Source organism: Brachyhypopomus gauderio, chromosome 11 (assembly GCF_052324685.1).
Source record: "Brachyhypopomus gauderio isolate BG-103 chromosome 11, BGAUD_0.2, whole genome shotgun sequence".
In the NCBI taxonomy this organism is placed as follows: domain Eukaryota; kingdom Metazoa; phylum Chordata; class Actinopteri; order Gymnotiformes; family Hypopomidae; genus Brachyhypopomus; species Brachyhypopomus gauderio.
Genome location: NC_135221.1, coordinates 8,147,036 through 8,169,865, shown reverse-complemented (window position 1 = coordinate 8,169,865; position 22,830 = coordinate 8,147,036). Strand labels below are relative to the sequence as shown.

Below are 22,830 nucleotides of genomic sequence, written 5' to 3'. Positions count from 1 at the left end.
AATCGACAATATCATCTGTAGCATCTTTATGCAGATAAACGAGGGGAGTCGGAATTCGACACAACACCGGCTGAAAGCGGATCTGTTCAGTTAAATGTACAGTGAGTCCCCGCTTAACGATAGGGTTAGAGACTAGGGGTGTGACGAGATCTCCGTGTCTCGTGATCTCGCGAGACTCAACTCTGCGAGATTTCTCGTCGTGTTAAAAATCTGTCTCGCGAGATTTGATGACGTCACAATGATGTGGGAAAATACAGGTATTACTATTGAAGATGCCCCGCCACTTTCAAATCGTTTGTTTGGCATCATTTTGGGAACCCGGCGGAAATGATAAATGGCAAGAGAGTGACTGATAAGACACTACATATGCAAACATTGTATGAAAATAATTCCGTACACTGCGACTAATACGAGCAGGATGCAGAGACATTTACAGCTGCACGCACCACAGCTCAGTACTCAAATCAACACATCTCACTTGAACAGAGGTAGCAGGGACAGAACGGCGCTTTGGCAAGTTGAGACAGTAAAGGATATCGGGAGCAGTGTGGGGATGCTAATATTCTTAAAAATGAACATGGCAGTGTAGTTGCAGCAAATTCAGTGACATACTTGGTCAGGCTCAGTTTGCACTATTTGCACTCTGTATTGACAGAGAAGAACTTTTTGTTTTGTACATAATACAGTGAGTCCCCGCTTAACGACGGGTCTGGATAACAACGGACCGGAGTTACCACGACTTTTAATTAAATTTTGCGCGGTGTGCGGAGGAGCAGTGGAGTGTTGTGTACGATAAGCCCATCTCGGTAACGCGATCGCTCTTTCTCACGCTGTACGCACGAGAACATTGCTAGTTTTTTCTATACTGTATTTACGATCAAAGCGTATCTAAATATAGGGTCACGCTTGTCCAGTCACATAATTTGTAATTTTAGTGTTCTTAAAATCTCGTCTCGTCTCGAATCTCGTGAACCCAGTCTCGTGTCTCGTCTCGTTTCGTGAGCTGAGTGTCTCGTCACACCCCTATTAGAGACTGAAAAGTCCGTCGTAAAGCAGCTTTCGTCGTTAAGCGTGACCCTAGATTTAGATATGCTTTGATCGTAAATACAGTATAGAAAAAAAACTAACAATGTTCTCGTGCATGCGTACAGCGTGAGAAAGAGATCTCGTTGCCGAGATGGGCTGCGGTGGAGGCTGCGCTGCCTCAGCTTATCGTACACAACACTCCACAACACTACAACAACCCTACTACACAACACTCCACAACACTCTACTGTGCTACCACTGCTCCTCTGTGCACCGCGCAAAATTTTTAAAAGTCGGTCGTAACTCCAGTCCGTCGTTAACCAGACCCGTCGGTAAGCGGAGACTCACTGTATTTAGTTCAGTAGATATATGCGGCTTATAGCCCGGTGCGGCTTATACTACATTTTCCATAAAAATAAAAAAAAACTTGGTAGGTGCGGCTTATATTGAAGTGCGCTCTATAGTCCAGAAAATACGGTATTTTATTATGTCTGTTGTCCTTTATCTGACTCCATATTTATGCCAAGCACAAAGAATACTTGACCCCTCAATTGTCTCATGGTTTTCTAGACACAGAGTAGCTTTTATTCTCCTTTAAAATGGTGTCCCTTCAGAAAATCCACTGCCTGTGTAAAATAATGGAGGTCAATGCATGTTCTGTGTTTAAATGTAGCAGTCACCTCTGTTGATTCTAGGTTGAAAATACTTCTTGCAAGTGAAAAATATAAATGTATAAATGGGACAGTACACATTATACTGTGAATTTTAAATACTGTAAACAGTATTCAGATGAAACAGCCTCTAACCACTTACCAATTGTTATTCTGTTAGACATTGTTAAAAACATGCTGTACAGCATATTATGTAGTGAGTGGAATGAAGTGTTGTATGTCTTTTTGCACAGTACATCACACTATTACTGCGTCTCTGAGGCAATACAGCTATACAGTATATGCACAGTCTAACTGTCCCTAATGTAGAGACCAGGTCTACATAAAAAACTCAACTCCAAGACACACATGTTCAAAGAGCAGGGTGACAATATCCAATCACGGCTGAGAACAGAATGCACACAGCCAATCAATGCTTTGCAGCACATCACTGTAATAATCATTGCTGTCAGAAGATAGCGTACTATATCTGTATAGGTGTCAAGCAATATGTCTGTCCCTGAGTGGGTCAGTAGAAAACTAGCTCTCACTTCAAGGCAGAAGAGGATTCTGTCTGGAGAGTTTGCCTTCTTTTCACAAAGAAGTAATCACAAGAGAAGTCTCTTGATATCAGAAACGCCACACAACAGCGCAAACAGGACTCTCTCAGAAATACAAAAAAGATCCATCCATTTAGTATCTGGCAGCACAATCTTATACACACACACACACACACACACACACACACACACACACACACACACAAAAAAGACAAAAGTCCAGAAATAATGGACAACACATTCATCTAAGTACCAGGTCATCAGGGCAGTAAATGTTTATTGGATTGAGCAGGATGTACAAACCAAATTCCAAAAAAGTTGGGACACTAAATAAATTGTGAATAAAAACTGAATGCAATGATGGAGATGCCAAAATCTAATATTTTATTCACAATAGAACACAAATCAGACATCAAAAATACAGAGACTGTATAATTTTAAGGGAAAAATATGTTGTTTCAAAATTTCATGGTGTCAACAAATCCCAAAAAAGTTGGGACAAGGCCATATTTACCACTGTGTGACATCCCCCCTTCCTCTTACAACACTCAGACGTCTGGGGACAGAGGAGACCAGTTTCTCAAGTTTAGAAATAGCAATGCTCTCCCATTCAATGTCTAATACAGGCCTCTAACTGTCATCTTGGGCCTTCTCTGTCGCACCTCCCTCTGTGCCAAATGTTCTCTATAGGTGAAAGACCTGGACTGCAGACTGGCTATTTCAGTACCCGGATCCTTCTACTATGTAGGCATGATGTTGTGATTGCTGCAGAATGTGGTCTGGCATTATCTTGTTGAAAAATGCAGGGTCTTCCTTGAAAGAGATGACGTCTAGATGGGAGCATATGTTGTTCTAGAACCTGAACATAGTTCTCTGTATTAATGGTGCCTTTCCAGACATGCAAGCTGCCCATGCCACAAGCACTCATGCAATCCCATACCATCAGCGATTCAGGCTTCTGAACGGAGCGTTATCCTTGTCCTCTCTGGTTCAGATGACATGGCGTCCCAGTGTTCCATAAAGAACTTCAAATTGTGTCTCATTTGACCACAGAACAGTCTTCTATTTTGCCACACACATTTTAAATGACCCCTGGCCCAGTGCAAACGCCTGAGCTTGTGGAGTTTGCTTAGAAATGGCTTCCTCTTTGTACTGTAGAGTTTCAGCTGGCAACAGTGGATGTCACGGTGGATTGTGTTCACTGACAATGCTTTCTGGAATTATTCCTGAGCCCATTCTGTTATTTCCTTGACAGTGACATTTAATTGTTTTTGAGTGAGGTTAGGTCATTATACTGCTGAAAAAAATTTTTTATTATTGTGACTTATTCACAAAATGTTGCTCGCCTTCAGGAAACAGTTGTACTGTTATTATCTAGATTAATAGGTTATATTTTTGTCAAAAATGGAAACACTTTAAATTAATGGATTCAGAGATTTAATAATAAAACCCAAAATCATGGTACAAAGAATTGTACACAAAGCATCACAATAAATAAATAACAAGAGCGAATCACAAAAAATTGGAATGAGATATAGAAGAAGAGTGGAAGTACTGAGAAAAAAGGCTTTAACTCAATACTAAATGAGGCGAGTGTAGAACAATGATAGATTGTGGTAGTATGGTCCAGAGTTTGTGGGCCATGATGGTAACGATTTACCACCTGCAGATATCAGTCTAAATTTGGGAACAAAATGAACAGCATCAGAGGACCTCAGTGTGTGGACAGGGCAAAAGGCCTGTATACGTTCATCTAGGTGGGGTGTGCAAAATGTGTAGTGTGTGTAAAGATTTATATGTGATCATCAGAACTTTCAATTGATGGCAAACTGGGCTAGGAAGCCAGTGTAATTTAAAAAGAACTGGGATGATGTGGGCAGATTTTTTGATCGAGCATGCGAGAGAACTCTTATGGCTGAATGTTGGACACATGTGGATAGGAGTGAAGACAGAGTTACAATAACCTAATCAGGGCGACATGGAAGCATGAACCAGGACCTAATCCATAACCTCCTAAACTCTAAACTTCATTAGCTTTATGTTCTTTTGCAAACATTACACAAGACACAAAGTAATCAATGTTCAGAAACTCTGTGTAGGACAAAAAATATTTACCATGGGGATTATCTACGATATGGTTCCTCCCTGATTCTTCATGGAAGCCATTTCTAACTTCTCCCTCATAAGGACAAATCCTGCATGTCCTATTGGACCTGCTTGTTCCTGTCCCACAGAAATGAGATCCCAGACATTTTAAACCAACTGCTCAGACCTTACCTACATATGTTAAATGCTCTTCATACAATCTACAAATGCTTGACCTGAAAGATCAAACACTTACTGCCAACTCTAAACGGTTTTACTTTTGGCTCCAAGTACTACTCACAAATAAGAGGAGTTAGTATCTTGGGAGTTAGTATGTTAGTATCTTAGGAGTTAGTATGTTAGGAGTTAGTATGGGTACTGGAATGGGATCTATCCCATTGTGAGATACACTGATGACATATTTTGGTACTGCTACATGCACATTTGAAGAGCTCCAACTGTTAATTTCTGCCTTCTACAAGTTCTACAACCTTGGAAGAACAGCTGTTATACCTACATACTGTCGTTCCTAATGGCAAAACACCTCTTCAAATTTCAAGGCCTGCAAAACTCAATCCTTTACTCACAGCTATTAAAACTTATGTGCATTTCCAGTGAGAATGAAGCCTTACAGGTATGGAAGTCATATCTGTTCCTTTTGCTCATGTTTTACCTGTTCAGCGAATGGATGCCTTGACTTCAAAATCAGTCTACTGTTAAAACAACAGAAATTACTTTGGTACTAATATATCCTACCAAGTAAACAGTGACTAATTTCATACTTCAACATTTCAGAATCTGTGCGACTTATATAGAGGCTTTTTAAGATCATTCAATAATCTCTTAGCGACAAAACAAAAACTTTAAGACATGCTTGTCAGGTGTGAGATAAATGTCCAGATAAATTACCAAGGTAATATAGTCTGAATGCACTCTAGATGTGCTACAAACTGGATTCCAAAAAAGTTGGGACACAATATGTGAATAAAAAATTAATGCAATGATGTGGAGATGGCAAATGTCAATATTTTATTCTTAATAGAACATAGGTGACAGATCAAAAGTTCTAAGTAAAAAAAATAATCTAAGTAAATATAACATGTTAAAGGAAAAATATGTTGATTCAAAATTTCACAGTGTCAACAAATCTCAAAAAAGTTCCTCCCTGCTCTGGAGTTCAGAGGTCACGTCTACACCTCTCCAGCAGATGCCCAGGACTGCGCATAGTGATCTCAGACTGTGTGCTGCTGCCTGCCCATGGAAATTTACTTCAGAAATTTTATTCAGAAAGTTATGTTTCCGAATCACAAGTCTTTCCGATTCTCTCTTTCGGATTCCAGGGAGCACTTTTCTTATATGTTGCCAGTTTCAGTATGAAAAAAAATATTTTTTACTACAGGATATAAGGACAGAGTATATAAACATTAGTTTTTATTTGAGTCTACAACTGGCCACATTTCTTATTTCATTTACATCTGACACTTCTTATTGTAAACATACAATACCACAATACTGCTAACAATTTACAGTGTAGGCATGTCAGCAAGGCAGGGGAGTAAGGTGGGTGTGTGTGCTCATAAGTGCGTGTGCTCATAGGTGTGTGCGCTCATAGGTGTGTGCGCTCATAGGTGTGTGCAAGTGCATGCTGACTCGTGCTTGACTGTATACTTGGCTGAGACCTAACACTGTCTGCAGTATAGATCTCTTTCCAACCTGATGTGCCATCAAACAATTGAAATAAGCTTCCTTTATCAAGAGTTTACAAGCTGGATAAAATAATTAGTTTTATAGGCAGACCTATATGGAACAAGTTTATATATATATTTATAGAAAGGTGTGGTGTGTGGCTATTGTGATTTTCACCCCAATCAGAATTAGTCACTCACACTAGGGGGCTGTAGTACACACACACACACACACACACACACACACACACACACACACACACACACACACACACTAGTGATCACTATGGGGCTGTGGTAAACACACGCACAAACATACACACAAGTGATCACTAGGGAGCTGTGGTACACACACACGCACACACACACACACACACACACACACACACACACACACACACACACACACACACTGTGGTGTACATGTGCCCAGAGCGGTGGACAGCCCCCTAGCCCAGCACCCAGGGTGCAGCTGTGGAGGGAGGAGGTGTTCTGAGATGCCAGTAGTCAGCACTGACCCCTCTAGAGGTGAAACTCCAAGGTTAAGGGTATCTGATGACCCTTAAGAAGTGAACACCCACACTGAAGAACACACCAACTCTCAACCAAAGTGTTGATTATAAAAGTTTGAGTGATTGTAGAAATGAGTCCTACAAGCTCAACTGTAAATGCAAGTTTAAAGGTTGTCCAGAGATGAAGGCAAAATTACATTTTGCATTGTTGCTTTTCTCCTTATTGTCAAAAAGGTTTATAGCTTAGGTGGTGCATCATAAACAATCATAAGGCTATAGGAACTTTTTCCAATAACTCTTTTTCATCACATGAAGGCACCAACACCTGAGTGAGTATAATTCTATAGTCTGATACAGACAATTTTGAATGTCATGTAATTTTCATCAACGTTTCAACAAACATTGGTTAGGCTGTCTGATCGATTGCAAACGACTAACAATCTCTTTGATTGCTGTAATATCTGGAGGTTTCAAAGTGACAATGTTAACGGCAATAGAGAAAAGGGCAGTAAAATTGTCACTCTTCACCTCCCTTTCTACTCTTACCGTGTCATAATCTGAATCTGGCAATCGAGCTGCCCTTCGTAGCTTGCATAAAAGTTTTACTTTATTAATCTCAGGTGATTTGGGCAACTACCTTTCTGGGTTCAAACTAACTTCAACTTATGCTTTCATCACTGCATAAGCATCATAGTCTGGCCCAAAATATGTCTTGGACCTCTTGGTCCAGGCGGCCACATTATCTATCCATAGTATATTCAACTAAACCATTCGTGTCCATCCAGGCCTTTGGGCTCTCCATGGCTTAGACTTTGATACAGAACTACCCATTTTGTTTGAAGAACAACCAGGATGAGAGATCAGGACTGGTCTTCACAACCCAGCCGAACCAGGCGCGGCTCCCGACCAACTAAACTACGTGTCTGTCCCAGAGAGACTGCAGCGCTACACTGCAGAACAAAACAAACAATTAAAGTAAAGTAAAGTACCCAGGGGGTAGGACCCTGCAGCAACAACACACCACTACACTAGATGGTCTCCGAGGAGGATGAGTAAAGCATAGAAAAATTATTAAAATGTTTACTCACCTGCAGGAGACCATCTCACTTTTGACACCAAAGGGGTTCTTTTTCCTCACGATGGTGTGCAATTCTCAGTATGAAAGAAATGGAGTTGGTCGAGCCAAGAACTAAGCACGGTTCATTAAGAAGACATTGCAGTATAAATAGAGAATAGACAGTGGCGGTTCTGGGGGGGTTAGGGGGCCCCTGTCACATCCCCCTAAAGCCCCCCTAAATGGTGTGGCATGGAGTTAGAAACTTTTTTTTGTGAATGGCGCTAAAGCAGCAGCGGTGTTAGCATTATTTTTTGCATCAACTCACTATGTTTAGCAAGTATTCAGACCTCCCTAGCTACTCTTTTAAGGGGGTAAGTTGAATAGATTTTGCAGAGTTGACAACAATATAGTCTGGAGACAGAAACAGGATGGCAGGTGTCTGTTGCAATGATGAAACAAAGATAGGATAAAGTATCATTTTGCCACAGTTATTATTCACAGAAAGAGATTCTCCTTGTAGGGAATTCTTACACTCAAGCATGCACAGAATTTTGAATTACTTTTTGAAATTGTGACGAGCTATTTTCACCTAGCACTTTTTGTTCTGCTCTTTCAAAATTTATTAGAAAAAAAATGACAACAGCTCAAACGAACCCTTCCCAGAATGCCTGCTTGTTTCTGCTGCTGTTCCTACCCTGATTACATTCAGCTGAGCTCTGCTCCCCAGTCCTCTCTGGAATCACTGATGCGTTGCATGTACCCTCAACACTGTACAGCTCCCTCTCTGTGGAATTCCATACAAATTAAAATTCACTGAAATTGAAGCCTTTGACTTTAAAACATGTTGAATCAAATAGAACCGTTAACTACAATGGCATAGATTAGTTTTAAATGATTAAACTAGACAGTACAGATTATCTATGAAGTTAAATTAGAGATGTTCGATACTGTTGTTCAATTTTTCTTTTTTTCTTTTTTCTATTTTGTATCAGAGATACAAGCTTATGTTGTTTTTTTAACTCCACATCAGAAGGAATTATGTACAACACAGCTTCTACTTTGTTGTCATGTCTGACAAATGTGCTATACTGATGTTACAGCTGCATGCAGTGTGACAGAGATGAAGCAGACATCTTAGCATTTTATGTTTCTCTCACGATGTCTAAGACTTCAGGTTAAAGCTGATGCTTCATATCTTAAAAGTACATTTGATCTGATCTAACCCTGTCCCAGAACGCTGCTTTATGGGGGTGTGAGGGGAGAAATCTCTACATCAAGCTCAATTCTGGGAAATCACAACTGAACTAGCTAGAGGAAAGATGAACATTTTCAAAATGTAGCAAACAATAAAAAAACACTGAAGACACCAGGTCCCTGGACAAGGAGCTAGAGAGACAGACAAGCTGAACCTTAACATTTAATAATTAAAGAAGAATTTCACAGTCTGCCAGGACTAGTTGGAACAACTAGGGATCCACTTGTAAGGCGTATGGTTATTCGAGCAAGGCATAAAAACAAAAACTCAAAAACAAGAGGTCACGGAGGCCGACACAGCCTGGGAGATGAGAAGACAGAGGGGAAAAACACTCTATCCAAAGGGTGGAGAGACTATCAACAACAGGAGCCAAAACCAAAACATTAAGGTGTAGATTAAGGTATGCTCAGTAAGTAGGTGCAATCAAAGAAAAACAATACTTCGCAAAGAGAGAGTCCAATACAGCAAGTATAGACAGGGAGGTAACTCTCAATTAGAGAGTATGATGAAGACATACCAGGGGAGGGGGGTGGGGTGGGGTCTATTGATCAGCAGTGATTGGCTATTTTGGAGAGGAAGCTGTTTTCAGACATTGAGCAACTTAGAAGTACTGTACACTCAGCACTGTTCCAGCACCTCCTCATTCCACTGTAAAGCTATGTACAATGTACTGTCTCTGGGTGATGTTCTCATCCCGGCTTTCACTTTGCATTTCTTTGGAGCACTTAAAACAGATTCTCTTCATTATAAGTGTCTGCACGATCTGGAGAACCTTTTCATGATCTGGGGTGGCAGCCGGAGTGAATGGACCAGTCAGAGAAATTCTGACTGTCTAGGCCTAAACAGACATTTTGAGGGGAATATTTGTGGCATAAAGAGACATGCAATGCAGTATATACAAGACACAGATGATTCCTCTAAACAGCAGTGACAAAAAAAGATGAAAGGTGAAATGCTTCTTTCCCATTCATTATAAACACACAGATTAAGTGTGTTAAATAGTAAATGACTAAACTATTTAAATAAACTAAACTATTTAAATAAATTTATAAATGTTTTAAAAAAGAGACATAGGTATAAAAGATAACATAAAGGTATAAAAAATAACATTTTGTTACACTGTGGTGACAGTGTGCAATCCCGGTCTGGTGACACATATTGCACATGGGTGTCTATTTTGCATTTGTATAATGTGTGAACTACTGAAAATTGCGACAATTCCACAATATTAGGCAGAGACATGTTTACACGGTGTTATTATTGCCTTTGTTCGTTTGGAGTTGTGTGGGTTGCCAGAGGATTCAGCACTCCAACATTTGTATTTAAGAAGGAACAGCATGGGTGCTGTCTACCATCTTGCATCTGTTTTGAAAATGTAGTCAAGGTTTTGGCTCTGAGCTGCACAGATGCAAAACTCCAACCGTGGTAGCACATGATAGCAGGATATACAAGAAATGGTTCTACTTATAGAAGTCTCTCCCAACGGGATGGTTGTAGTAGTGGTTATGCAGTCAGTAAAGGCTTCGAAGTGTAAGTTCTCACAACTGTAACCATTCGCAACTGTAGCCAACATGTAACTGTAGCCACAGGCACCTGTAGCAATCCAGTTCCAAAACTTACAGGCCCTTATAATCTCTTACTCTCATTTGTATTCTTCATGGCTGATTTTTAATTGCTTCTTTTTTTGATCTACACACTTGCAAGTGTTTGTGAAACCTCAAATTAAATCCAGTCATGAGTGGGTTTCCAAAATGCTTTGTGACAAAAATAACATCGTTAAATAGTGTAGTTGGTATAACAAACTCTCATATACACTATGATGCTTTTGAATAATGGGGCTCTGAATGAAACATTAATCACTACCTCAGATTTGAATCATCCATTAATAATGAATTCTATAAACACTTATATTGAAAATGCCTTATTCAATAATTATTTTAAGATCTCCAATAATCTTAAAATCTTAGTGACCATATTCATTCTGAGAGAAGTAATGCTTAATAATGTTATACAAGCTACAATCCTCAAAGTGTGAATTCTGGTTTTAAATTACATGTAGACATAAAGGTATTAGATGCATATTCATCATGGTTTTGATGGCAATTTATAACTAAATAAAATCTGCTGTCACAGGTGGAGAACGAGCAAAATAAAGGAAGTAAAAAATGAGTTACATGAAACATGAAGATGAATTTAATAATGTAAAAAGTGCTCAAACAAAAACCATAACATAAAATCAATAGCAATGTGCTGTTTTGAAACACTCAACATAAATAGACAAAGACAAATGACCCTCGGGTGGCAAACCCAGTAATGGGTAATACCCACCTGCAGAGATGTTCAAAAGTCACAAAAAAAGTCCAAGCCAAGTCACGAGTCTTTAGGCTAGAGTCTACATCAAGTCAGGGGTCTTTAGGCTACAGTCCAAGTCAAGTCACAAATCAATATCAATATAAGCTTAGGGACAACAGGTGGAAAATAGTTATTTTATATATTTGCTGTATTGATGGCTAAGTGGTTAGCATAAACAAAACAATCCTGTAAGTTTTCAGGTGCCTTATGAAGTTTGATGTGGTTGTCACAAGAAAAAAGGCTGCATACCAAATCACAGAAACAAAAGTCAGGAATAATGACAACATAAACACAGAAAAAAAAAATCCATAACTTTTACACAAAGTGCCTGGATAACGGGCTGACTCTTAATATTCACAAGTTATTTTGGACAAGTTGAGTCAAGAGTCATTAGGGACAAGTTTCAAGTCAAGTCTTTTTCTAAGCAACTTAAGTGCGACTTTGACTCGAGTCAATCACTCAACCATCTCTTACCACCCAAGGGGCAGGAACACAACAAAACACCACAAATAAAGAAGACACTGATGGAGGCGGCCAGCGGGGGGCCGCCATACCATGACGGAGTGACTGCAGTAGCTTACACCCATTAAAATAAGTATACAATATTGACCAATGTCAAATGACAGACAAAGAAATCACAAAGAAATGCATGAAATGTAACAAATATAAAGTAAAAGACAATGGTGCTCAAAACATACAGTGGACTAGAACATTGGTTCATCTTTATGTATTATTGCACCCAACTACATTATTGTGGTATATGGTACATTATTACGGCATATGCTCTGCTCTGAAAGTTCAAATACTCTACTTTTTGTCCAATAACCCCCAATTTCACTAGACTATATCGTATGATCCCCTTCCACATCACATGGAGGAGGAAAGAGGGTGAGATTGAGTGTAGGTGGACCCCAATAATTTACACCCATATCTCACAGAAGGCTAGTGGGTTATCCAAAATGTATTCATCAACTTCCAGTATTTTGGAAAATCAGTTCCAAAGACATGTCTTAGTCATCTGCAATTTCCCCTTGGGGATCAATAAAGTATTCTGATTCTGATCTTCCAAGAGCAACTTAGCATACAGGACAGGTTCATCTATTAATAATTTTGCAGAACTTCAGAAAAAAAAAATCAGACCACCACACAGGAGTCCAGACCATTCCACAACCTTTTCCATACAAATCACACCAGATTTTATATGTATCATATACTGTGCATAATCTTCAAAGGTGAGGACCAGCATACTAGCATTAGATAGTTCCTTCTTTTTCTCTTTCAGACCTTCCTGTTAAAGGTACTATATGATAATGCACAGTTTAACATTTGGTGACATTTCACAGCTCACTCCCGATTGAGGGTCCATTTCTTGTTAGACCAAACACACAACATGGAAGAAGGTCAACACTGTGAACCATGGACGTAATTTTGATTTCAAAAGTGGGGGGGACATGGATTCGTCGCTATTTAAATATTTGGTTTTAACCGTAAAAACTGGGGGGACCAAAACCGGCATTTGAAAAAGTGGGGGGGACATGTCCCCCCCCCCCCCCCCCCAAAAAATTACGTCCGTGCTGTGCACAGAATCATACATGACAACCTGCAAACAGTTGCGACATAAGCACGGTGGCACCAGTGGAGGTTTGCAAATACAAAGCGCCCCAGTCAGAGTGTGAACGTTAGAGGAACATAGCAAGGAGGGGTATGAGAGAGGAGTGACATGAAGTGACACGCCCATTCAAGAGGAGCTGGGGGCGGGGACAGAACACTGACCACAGTTCTCCTCATCAGCCTGGTTCTCACAGTCGTCCACCCCGTTGCAGTGCAGGACTTGAGGAAGACAGGTGCTCAGGTTCCCACATGGGAAGTAGCCAAGTGGGCAATGGGCCCGCTCCTCCTCAGACACATTAAACATGGTCACCGCCACTGCAGCATGAGGAGAGAGAGAGAGAGAGAGAGAGAGAGAGAGAGAGAGAGAGAGAGAGAGAGAGAGAGAGAGAGAGAGAGAGAGAGAGAGAGAGAGAGAGAGAGAGAGAGAGAGAGAGAGAATTAGATGAGCATTAGACATCGGCTCAAAGGTGAGGGAGATGTGTTGACAGAATGTTGAGCACTTCAAAGCCGCAAGTAACTTTGAGAACTGGTAACCACTTGGAGCAAAATATGTAATTGCACCAAACATGTGAAGAACATTTTATAATGTGGGCTGTGCTGAACTTCTGTGAGTGGATTTATCTGATGATTGAGAGTGCTTTCACATTGAAGGAGTGTTCGAAGAGAGCCTGACCAAAACTTTGTGATGGAAATATCCTCTGAGGACATAAATGAATTATATACCATTGTAATCATATCCTTGTTATCCTTGGATTTGAGATCTTTGTAATGCACATACATATGAGAATGAAAAAGTTTACATATTTACACCCAAACTATATTTTGGGTGAATATAATTCATTGAATTGACATTTCCTACTATTAGCTATCCACACTGTCAAAAGTTAGGAAATGTAACCTGACATGAGCCGAAAGCACAGTGCAACCATGAGAACTACATTAAGTTCATTTAGTAAGCCAGCCACAAGGTAGAATTTAAGGTTTGTTAAAATTGAAATATGTCACATTACTGACTGAAGTGGGGATATCCTTAGGAAATATCTCCCTAAATATAGTGTCCTTCTACTGCTGCAAGTCACCCTGTAAAGAAATTCATTTAAAAGTCAAAGCTGACAGGTTGGAATTTGTCAGACCATGTCAGGCATCATTAGATCAAAAAGAAGGCCCAACCTCATGGTTTACCTGAATAATGTTAGTGGGGGCAGTGTTCAGTGTTAATCTGAGCAGCGGTGAAAGTTAGTGATTGCAAGCATACAAACAGAAAAGACTTCACCTACAGAAAAGTATGGCAATTTTACCTCTAAACCTTCTTCATTCATAAATTCCAAATAATTTATCATTGATTAGCCTTTAAAATGTTTGCATTGTTTCAGGCAAAGTCTACAGACTGCAAGACTGGGACAGAACGTGTAGGGTGGCATCTCTTGCAGTTGACCAATCAGAACAGAGTGGACAAGCTGACCAATCAGAACAGAATGGGAAAGATGACCAATCAGAACATACAGGGATCATGATCAGTGGGGGATTAAAAACACAAGACCTCTGACAGACCATTTCAAACAGAGAGGGAACAGAGATGTTCAGTATGAGAACTTTTATTTTAATATACCCCAACATTTTAATTATGGACACTAAGCAATAGTAAGCAAAAAAAAAAGTCCCCATTAAATTCACATATTGCTTGTGTACACACAACACGTAGAATAAGATGTTGTAGACCAACAGCATTCTTTCTCCCTCTGTTTCTTCCTTTCCACAGTCATAAGTATTACAGACATAAGTATTCTTTATTTATTCCTGAACAATATCCATAGAAACTGGATTTGTTATTTCTCACTTGTTGATTCCTTTGTTCCACAGTGAGTGTTGTTGTGACATCACCGCCACACTTGTTACAGGGGAGGCCCACAAAATAAATGGTTGTGTCAACTTGAAGCATTACCTCTGTGTAACATGGTCCTAACGGTGGATGGCAATTTGGTAATTTAATATACGGTAGTTCCTTTTTTGTAGAAGTGGCAGGCCTGTGAAGAATCATCATTATAAAGAAGGCATGGCAGAACCCTAGAGAGGTTTCCCCAACATCTCATACTGAACTTTCCCTCCTGATTTACTTTAAAACATGAGGCCAACAATTAGATCCACACTTACGAATCATTTTATGGAAAGGAAAAAGTAGCACTTATACATATAAAAAGCCAGATGAGTAGTTGTTCCTGAAAATGCTTTGTTTGCAATCCTCCTTTAAAACTCGTTGTCAGTAACATCGCCGCGGCTGTACAAACAAAGCATTTTTAGATGTATAAAAAAAATATATGTATAAGTATGTATATGTTTATATGTATAAGTGCTACTTTTTCCTTTCCATAAAATGATTCGTAAGTGTGTATCTTTCACTGCCATCCCCAGTCCTACCAGCTTTTTCTCTGCAGTAGGGGTTCTAGATCATTTGAAGTAGGGGGGCCTTGGAGGGTCCCGGGGGTGGAAGGCGGTTCAGATAATGTTAGCCTACTTCACCACATCCCCTGACAAGAGCCAAGTATCTGATGTCTAAAACCATGATGACACATCATTGCATATTCCAGACTGTTAAGGCATGGTGGGCCAGGATGACTTTATTTTCACACCATAAACAAACCTCTTGGACTACCAAATAAATGCACCGTGACCTCGAGGACGCAGCTGGTGATCGGCACTCCGCCTTGTACTTCAGTATGACCATAAACACGACAGGCTAATTGCATAGTGTTTGTGCTCAGTGCCCTCAAATCCATGGGTGGAACTTCCTTTGCATCTGTGGAATGATGCATCTATTCAAATCATGTCACTGTAATCATCATAATTAGGAAATTGCACTTGATGGGCACCTGCACAGTCAACTGACTGAAGCACAATCAGATATGACGCCTCGTCCATGGCGGCAAAATGACAACGTCTCTGCTGTGTGCTCGGGCGCCGAGGCAAGCTGATCCACTCCTATCACCACGCTTTTCTCAACGAGCGATTAATGATGTCTGCTACCATCTGTTGGCTCTCTGCCAGTCTGAATGACCCCCCCCCCCCCCGTTCTTCCTACCTGTCAAGCCAGAGATGCCACAGAAGAATGTTCATAAGTTGCCCACAGTAGACATAACTCAACCCATTCGAATACTGGAGCCTTTCTTAGTTCTAGCAGCAGCAGGTGAGAGCCTCCCCCCCCAACTGTGGCAACACAGGGGAGCCAAACGAAATGTTGCCTCCCAGCTGTCTTTGTGATGCTAGCGAGATGCTAGCTTCATTCCCAGCCTGAAAAGCCACTCACTGTCTCTGCTGGTGCCAAAACTCCATGTCAGAATGTTTGAAGAAATATATCAATTGACAAGTCATGAGACTAGTCTGTCACACTGAAAAGATGCCTTTGCTGGCTGCCACCTGACATCTATGATTGGTATTTTATATACAGTCACAAACAAGTTGCTTCCCGCTTTGCAGGTAGAGAAAAAAAAAAAAAAAAAAAAGAAACAAACAGCAGTCACTTGGGGGGAAACACTATGTTGTGGTTGTTTTTGAGTATATTGCAATCCCTTACCTGTCTGTGATATGACTAAGGACTGGTTTGCATTCTTATAATCATTTTTTATGTCGGACTATGTGAATTTTGTCATTTATCACAACATCCACAGTACATTCACCTGCGACGTCAGGGACTGGTCGGAATGCTTACAGCACACAAGAAAAATGATTTGTTATTTATTTGGGATTTATTACAAGACACATTGTTTTCCTGGTTTTTATGGAAGCTTTGCAGCGGCCAACTATAATTATTCTTTCATACCGTTTCAATGGGCTGAGCGCAGGTCCTTTATTACCCAATATTTTAAGTCTTTAATAGCGATCTGATATCAGCCAAGGTCAAGATTTGTTTTTCACATAGACATAGGACTGTAAATGTATGAATCACCTTTGAATGTAGGCCTATATTGTTTAACAGTTTTTCCCTAGTGTTGAACAAATTGATTTGTATATGTTTATTATTTTAAATGTAATAATTTAAGTAACATAGATGCTTTAAAACTAAATTAAAATGTATGTGTTTTTAAACCTGGTACAACAACCAAGACAGGAACCAAGTCACACGAACGAACCTGTCATGCGAGTAACTACACCCGTAATCGGAAAGCAATACCAAGCAGACCCAAATGGCATTGCCCACATTGCCCGTCTCTTCCATTCAGTCACACCATGTATAAATCAAATTGGATTATGTATCCCCCCCCCCATCCCCATCCCCCCGGCTGTAGAACTACAGTATTGTTGGATATGCATGCTTCAGCCTTCAGTCATGTCTGTAAAGACAATGTGCATCTTTAGGTGAGTTGGAATTCACGCTTGTGACTGTACTCCGAATAAAACGGATGCACTACAACAGTAGTATGTGTCATTTTATAAACTGTATTTGAAAGTAACGTTGTGGTAGCATCCAAGCGTTAGTCCTGTTCGTACTCGCAAGCGGTCTCTAGAAGAAAGTTTACTTTCCTTCTCGCTGCATTGTAGCAATCTCTGGAAAAAGGGAGTAACTAAATTATGTCGATAAAATCCGTCAAAAATATCGTATGCATAGCCATGCTTTACAAATCTGGTTACATATATAGGCGATAAAGCTTTTACAGCAAAGTATAAGTAGTTTCCTAAGCAGTTTCAATCAGACGGATATGTGCTTGCTAAACGAAAATAATAAGTTTCTTTATTAAATGAAGATATACCACGCTTGTGCTTTACAAGTAATGTGAATGCATAAAAATGTGGAAACAATGCTGAACAGTAAATCGATCGATCATGAGTCCAAAATCATATGACATTAGGCTGTTTATAACCCTAATAGCTGGGAAATGTCTTCCAGAAACATAACTCACCTGACACTCCAAACAACAGGATGCCAACGATGTCGGTTTGCATGGTGCGTGTTTCAAATGGAATAATCGGGGACCAAAGTTCAAATGATCCCACAACAGTTCAGATCCAACCAAAGATCTGTTGAGGAATACTGCCGAAAAGAGCCGATTCCAAATGACACTCCGTAAGAGAAAAAAAACGTCCTGCGTGGCTGTAGGGGATGAAAGGACACTCTATAACGAACGATGGTCTGCTGTTGTCTCCCCCCCCCGCGTGTCAGGTTATATCTGAAGTGTCCGTGCAGCTTAGAAATCGCAGATATACAGATGTCAGAGGGCGGTGTGTAGCGCCTGCACAGTGTTCTTTGGCGCATGTGCTCGATAAGACCATAAAGTTGTCCTGTAGCCAGCATCGTTATTGGGAAGTATAGGACCTGCCTGCTAGTATTGGAATGCTGCCTGCTACAACGGTTACCTTAATATATCGCAGGTTTTCGTGTGTTGCGAGTTTAGATTATTTTTACTTTAAAAGAGGGCAACCTCTCATATAACAAAATCTGCTAAATTAAGAGTCATTGTCAACACACACATTCCTGTAATTTCCTACACCTTGTTGAATATTTTCCATTTTTAATCATATTAAATTTAGACGAGGTATCTAGCCTTATAATTTTGGAGGCAGGTGCGTTGCATGTAGACTAATCAGGCCCATGGTGATGTTTTTGGTTCGTTTTAATTTACTCAGACAGATTTTTGGTCAGGCCACTATTTAATTAGCGACAGGTGTCGTTCGGAATACACAGAGGCATCTTTATTTTCTTCCTGGGGATCTATCCAATTTTACATAAACACACCAAATAGAGCCACCTTACCTTCATTCCCACCGGTGTGAATCAACTGCTTAGAATCATTATTAGTGTGTGTGTGTGTGTGTGTGTGTGTGTGTGTATATATAGGTTGCACAGCTGTTGAAGGACATCTGTCCGAAACATCTTGTTTCTCAGGAAACTCTGTGTACTTTACTACATTTTTAACAACTACACATATCTTACCTTAGTACACTGCAGTTACCTTCCTGGAGTCTTCTTCAGATTTCAGATCTCTCTCTCTCTCTCTCTCTCTCTCTCTCTCTCTCTCTCTCTCTCACTATATATATATATATATATATATATATATATATATATATATATAGTGTATGTAGAAGTCAACTTATTAAACCACACACACAGTGTATGTGTTTTCACCTAAACAGAACAGCGTGATTAAAACAGAACCATGTTTTAATCACGCTACAGAAATTATCCCATATAAATCTTGTAGAAATAAAATAATGTGTGAATGTACTCTGATCTATCAGGCTTCAGAAAGAAGCCAAGTGATGCTTGAGATAGAACTGTAGGATACACAAATTCCTGCAGAGATAAAAACTGATCCCTGAAAAAATACTGGGCCCGCTTCAGGGGTCCAGAGCTAAGCCAGAATGCTTCTAGGGCTCATTTTAAAATATACTTTAAAAAAACTACTTTTTTGAGACAGATAACCTTTCAGTTCACAACTAATATTATAGCCCCAGTTGAAGGTGGCCATGGTCATGTTATCTCAAACCCAGTGTGCTCTAGTGTCGAGTTAGGACATGTTTTCATTTGCCATCATGCATCAGAAAAACATTAATGTATAAATACCCAAAATGTGTATAGGTTTCTATAGTTGCAGTGTGATTAAGAGCATTTAAGGACACTTAAGCCATTTAGAGTTGAAAGTCTGAGATGTGGATAACAGCTGCAGTCTTCACAGGTTTAAACCAACAGTCCAGTGTGTTAAGTGAGACTGAACTGTTGAAAGAAATACGTGCCTGAATCAAACTGTTCCAAAATCACCATATTTCTGTAGGCGAGTCCTAAATCCAATAACTCTGATGAAGGGGACGTCTGACCAATCACATCTTAAACTAATGTTAGAATATGGAGTACTTTCTCATTTTATCCTGCTATGTAACCTACTCACAATTTAACCAGAGTATGGTATTCCATTGCATGGTGAAACTTAAATTTAATGTTGCCTGGGTGAGGACACCGGGACAACAGTAATGAAGAATGAATTTTATTAATATTCATGAGTAAACAAATCTCAATATCTCAAGTCAAACTGGATGACAGATGTCATACAACAACTGAGCATCGATGTGACACTTAAATATACAAAAAAATGAGAAGTGTAACATTACAGTAACATGACAAAGATCAGGTGAGTAATGACAGACATTCACACACGTACACACACCCACCCGCCCAAGAGGGGAGTCAGGGGCTGTACGGTGACTAAATATTCCTCTAATGAGCTGGAGTTAACATGCAACTTCCTGTGTTGCTATAGACAATTTTTTAGTACAAGTTAGCTTGGGTTTAGTAGGGTGTGCTTTTTTCTTCTGGCCCAGACTGGTGAGAAATGGCCCAATTGACACATGTAAGTGCCACAGGGGATTGAAATAGACTCGTTTGACCCGTCTTCATCTCTCCTGCTCCCTGTCTCAGGATGTGTCTGTGCACAGCAGCACCACATCAGAGGAACTTCAAAACCAGCTGCAGCCGAGGAAGAGTAGAGAAGAATGGACAGACACACGAGACAGGAGAGGATCCGAGACGAGAGCTGGATGGAAAAGCAGGAGAAAGGGAGAAAGAGAAAGAAAGAGCATGCGAGTGCAGGAGTAATCATACAGGCAGAGACATCTCTGCGTCTTTTTCCGACCCCTTAACGATCAAAGTGAGAATCACTTTTCTGTCCTTTCCGCCGTCTCCTTTTATATCACCTGACCACATTTTCCCAAGCAAAAGTATGTTTGTATGTCCTTCTCCAAACTTACAGACCAAGACAGAGATGCATTTAAAAGAAGGAGAAAGGGAGCAAGAACAGAAGACAACTGCAGTGGTAACAGCTGCAGAAAAGAGAGAGACAGGAGAGAAGGAAGGAGACGGAGTACTTGGTCTTGTATGACCTCAAAAGAGAGGAGAGCTCTGACTGTGGTGCTCAAACATGGTTCGTCATTCGGTTACAGCAAATATTGCTTTGAGAAAAGCTTACCTTGATGTTCACACGCTGTAATCTAAGCATAGCAATGCTCCAATGACAAACTGCACAAGAGTGCTTTTAGTATTGTCCTCTTTGGATCAAACAGTAGAAGTTCGGTCATCTTCAGAGGACAAAGATTTACCTTTGTCTGTCTGAGGATTGGCAGACTGGTTCCACATTCTATACCAGGTGTCAGCTGGATGTGAAGGACCTTAAACTTTCAGAAAATTGAGATGGAAACATGCCATCTGTGGTCAGACTGGGGCTGACTGCTGAACTGTTTTAGTCAGACCTCTTGAATTGTCATATGGCAATACAAACGTCACTACACACAGATCACCATGTTCTTTAAACATGCTGCCTGTAACATTCAGGCAAGGTAGACTGGGCACAATTGCAGGAGATCTTTATTAAAGAGAATTAGCAGAAATAAACAAATAACACCAATATCAGAGAGCAACACCAAAGCAAACTAAGGACAAAACAACTACCACACAACACAGAGACAGAGGGAGAAACTATCAGGAAAATGAAATGTGCAGTTAAAAACATAAGAACTGACTACACAAGGGAACAACATAAAGTTAGGAACAACAGTACTGATCATATAACATAACATAGAACAGCAAAAGACAAAACTCACAAGTTCACAGACTTACATGCAATAACCAACCAGGACCTAGACAAAAACCCAGGGATTAAATACCCATGATATAACAAGAACCAAAACACAGGAGAAGGGTAATGCTGCAGGCCGGAGCCCCTGTGGGCGTGGGTAAAGGGCGTATCATGTGTCAATCATTTTCGAATGCAGCCAATCAGATACTAGACTTTCGTTGTCAATCAATTTTTATTAAGCCAATTATCAGCCAGAGTTAGCTGTCAATCATTTTTTAATGCAGCCAATCTTAACAGATCTGCCAAAAGAAGGCGGAAACTGCACGGAGAAGCTCTTTAAACAGAAGTATATGCCGCTCTTACACAAAAGTAGCTGAATAGAAACATTAGAAGAGCCATGACTTTAGACATTTTAAAATCAAAGTTTAAAATACTTCTCACTTATTTTTCTGGAACGGCACTTTAATGTTTTTTCCTTTATTGCACGTATTGCATCATTTACATCATACATATATGTGGCGAGTGTAAATTGGTAGCGGAGGGGAGGTGTAAATGGACACAAATTATGTATTATATCGCGATCGATCGCCATGTATAAGCGCCTCCGCCGAGCAGAGCGTTGAGGAGCGATTTCGATTGGAGGATCGTGCTCTATTTTTTATTAATAATTTTTTTGCCGATGCTGGTCCAGCGTGTCGCGTGCCACTGATTATGCCTCGGCGTGCCAACGGTGGCCCGCGTGCCATAGGTTGCCGACCCCTGCTGTAGAGCCTTTGAATATTATAACCATTGTCGAAATTAAGCTCAGCAAGTAAAGTAAAAGAAGGACGCGATCACACAGTCTCATTGAAAATGTAGGAGTTAATGAATAAAGTGCACCAACGCAAAACCCGTGACATAATCCAAATAAAGTTTGAAGACTAGTATTGTTTTGATATAATCAAATGACGATGGAGTGTTGGGAGTTATCGGACAGAGTTGATCAAATCAGAGTTAATCCAACTCAATGACTCCCGCAAAGATGTAATTAAACTCTGCCCACGAATTTCTCTTGGCGAAAGATGTACACGGTGAGCATACAATAGCTAGCTCTCCATAATTATGAGGATTAAAAGCAATGCCTGATTATATCAAAACAATACTGGTCTTCAAACTTTATTTGGATTATGTCACGGGTTTTGCGTTGGTGCACTTTATTCATTAACTCCTACATTTTCAATGAGACTGTGTGATCGTGTTCTTCTTTTACTTGCGCTACATTACTGGTCACATCTGAGCTTAATTTCGACAATGGTTTTAATATTCAAAGGCTCTACAGCAGGGGTCGGCAACCTATGGGACGCGGGCCACCGTTGGCACGCCGAGGCATAATCAGTGGCACGCGACACGCTGGACCAGCATCAGTTAAAAATTAATAATAAAAAATAGAGCACGATCCTCCAATCGAAATCGCTCCTCAACGCTCTGCTCGGCGGAGGCGCT

The 22,830-nt window shown here is 40.2% G+C and overlaps 2 protein-coding genes across 3 annotated transcripts in view; one reads left to right on the top strand and one right to left on the bottom strand.

The window, feature by feature from the left end:
* The window catches only part of rxfp1 (relaxin family peptide receptor 1), a 37,437-nt gene extending 19,163 nt beyond the window's left edge, over positions 1-18,274 (bottom strand). For both annotated transcript variants that reach the window (XM_077021690.1, XM_077021691.1), the window contains exons 1-2: positions 17,686-18,274; positions 12,956-13,108 (exon numbers count right to left, since the gene is read on the bottom strand). In XM_077021690.1, coding sequence (XP_076877805.1) covers positions 12,956-13,108; positions 17,686-17,728 — 196 coding nt within the window. In that variant the 5' untranslated portion in view covers positions 17,729-18,274. The remainder of the gene's footprint in view (positions 1-12,955; positions 13,109-17,685) is intronic.
* On the top strand, positions 17,717-21,458 carry LOC143526905 (uncharacterized). Its single transcript, XM_077021692.1, has 3 exons — positions 17,717-17,849; positions 20,196-20,424; positions 20,527-21,458. The coding sequence occupies exons 1-3, from the start codon at positions 17,770-17,772 to the stop codon at positions 20,653-20,655; spliced, it is 438 nt and encodes a 145-aa protein (XP_076877807.1). The 5' UTR covers positions 17,717-17,769; the 3' UTR covers positions 20,656-21,458.
* The last annotated feature ends 1,372 nt before the right edge of the window (positions 21,459-22,830 follow it).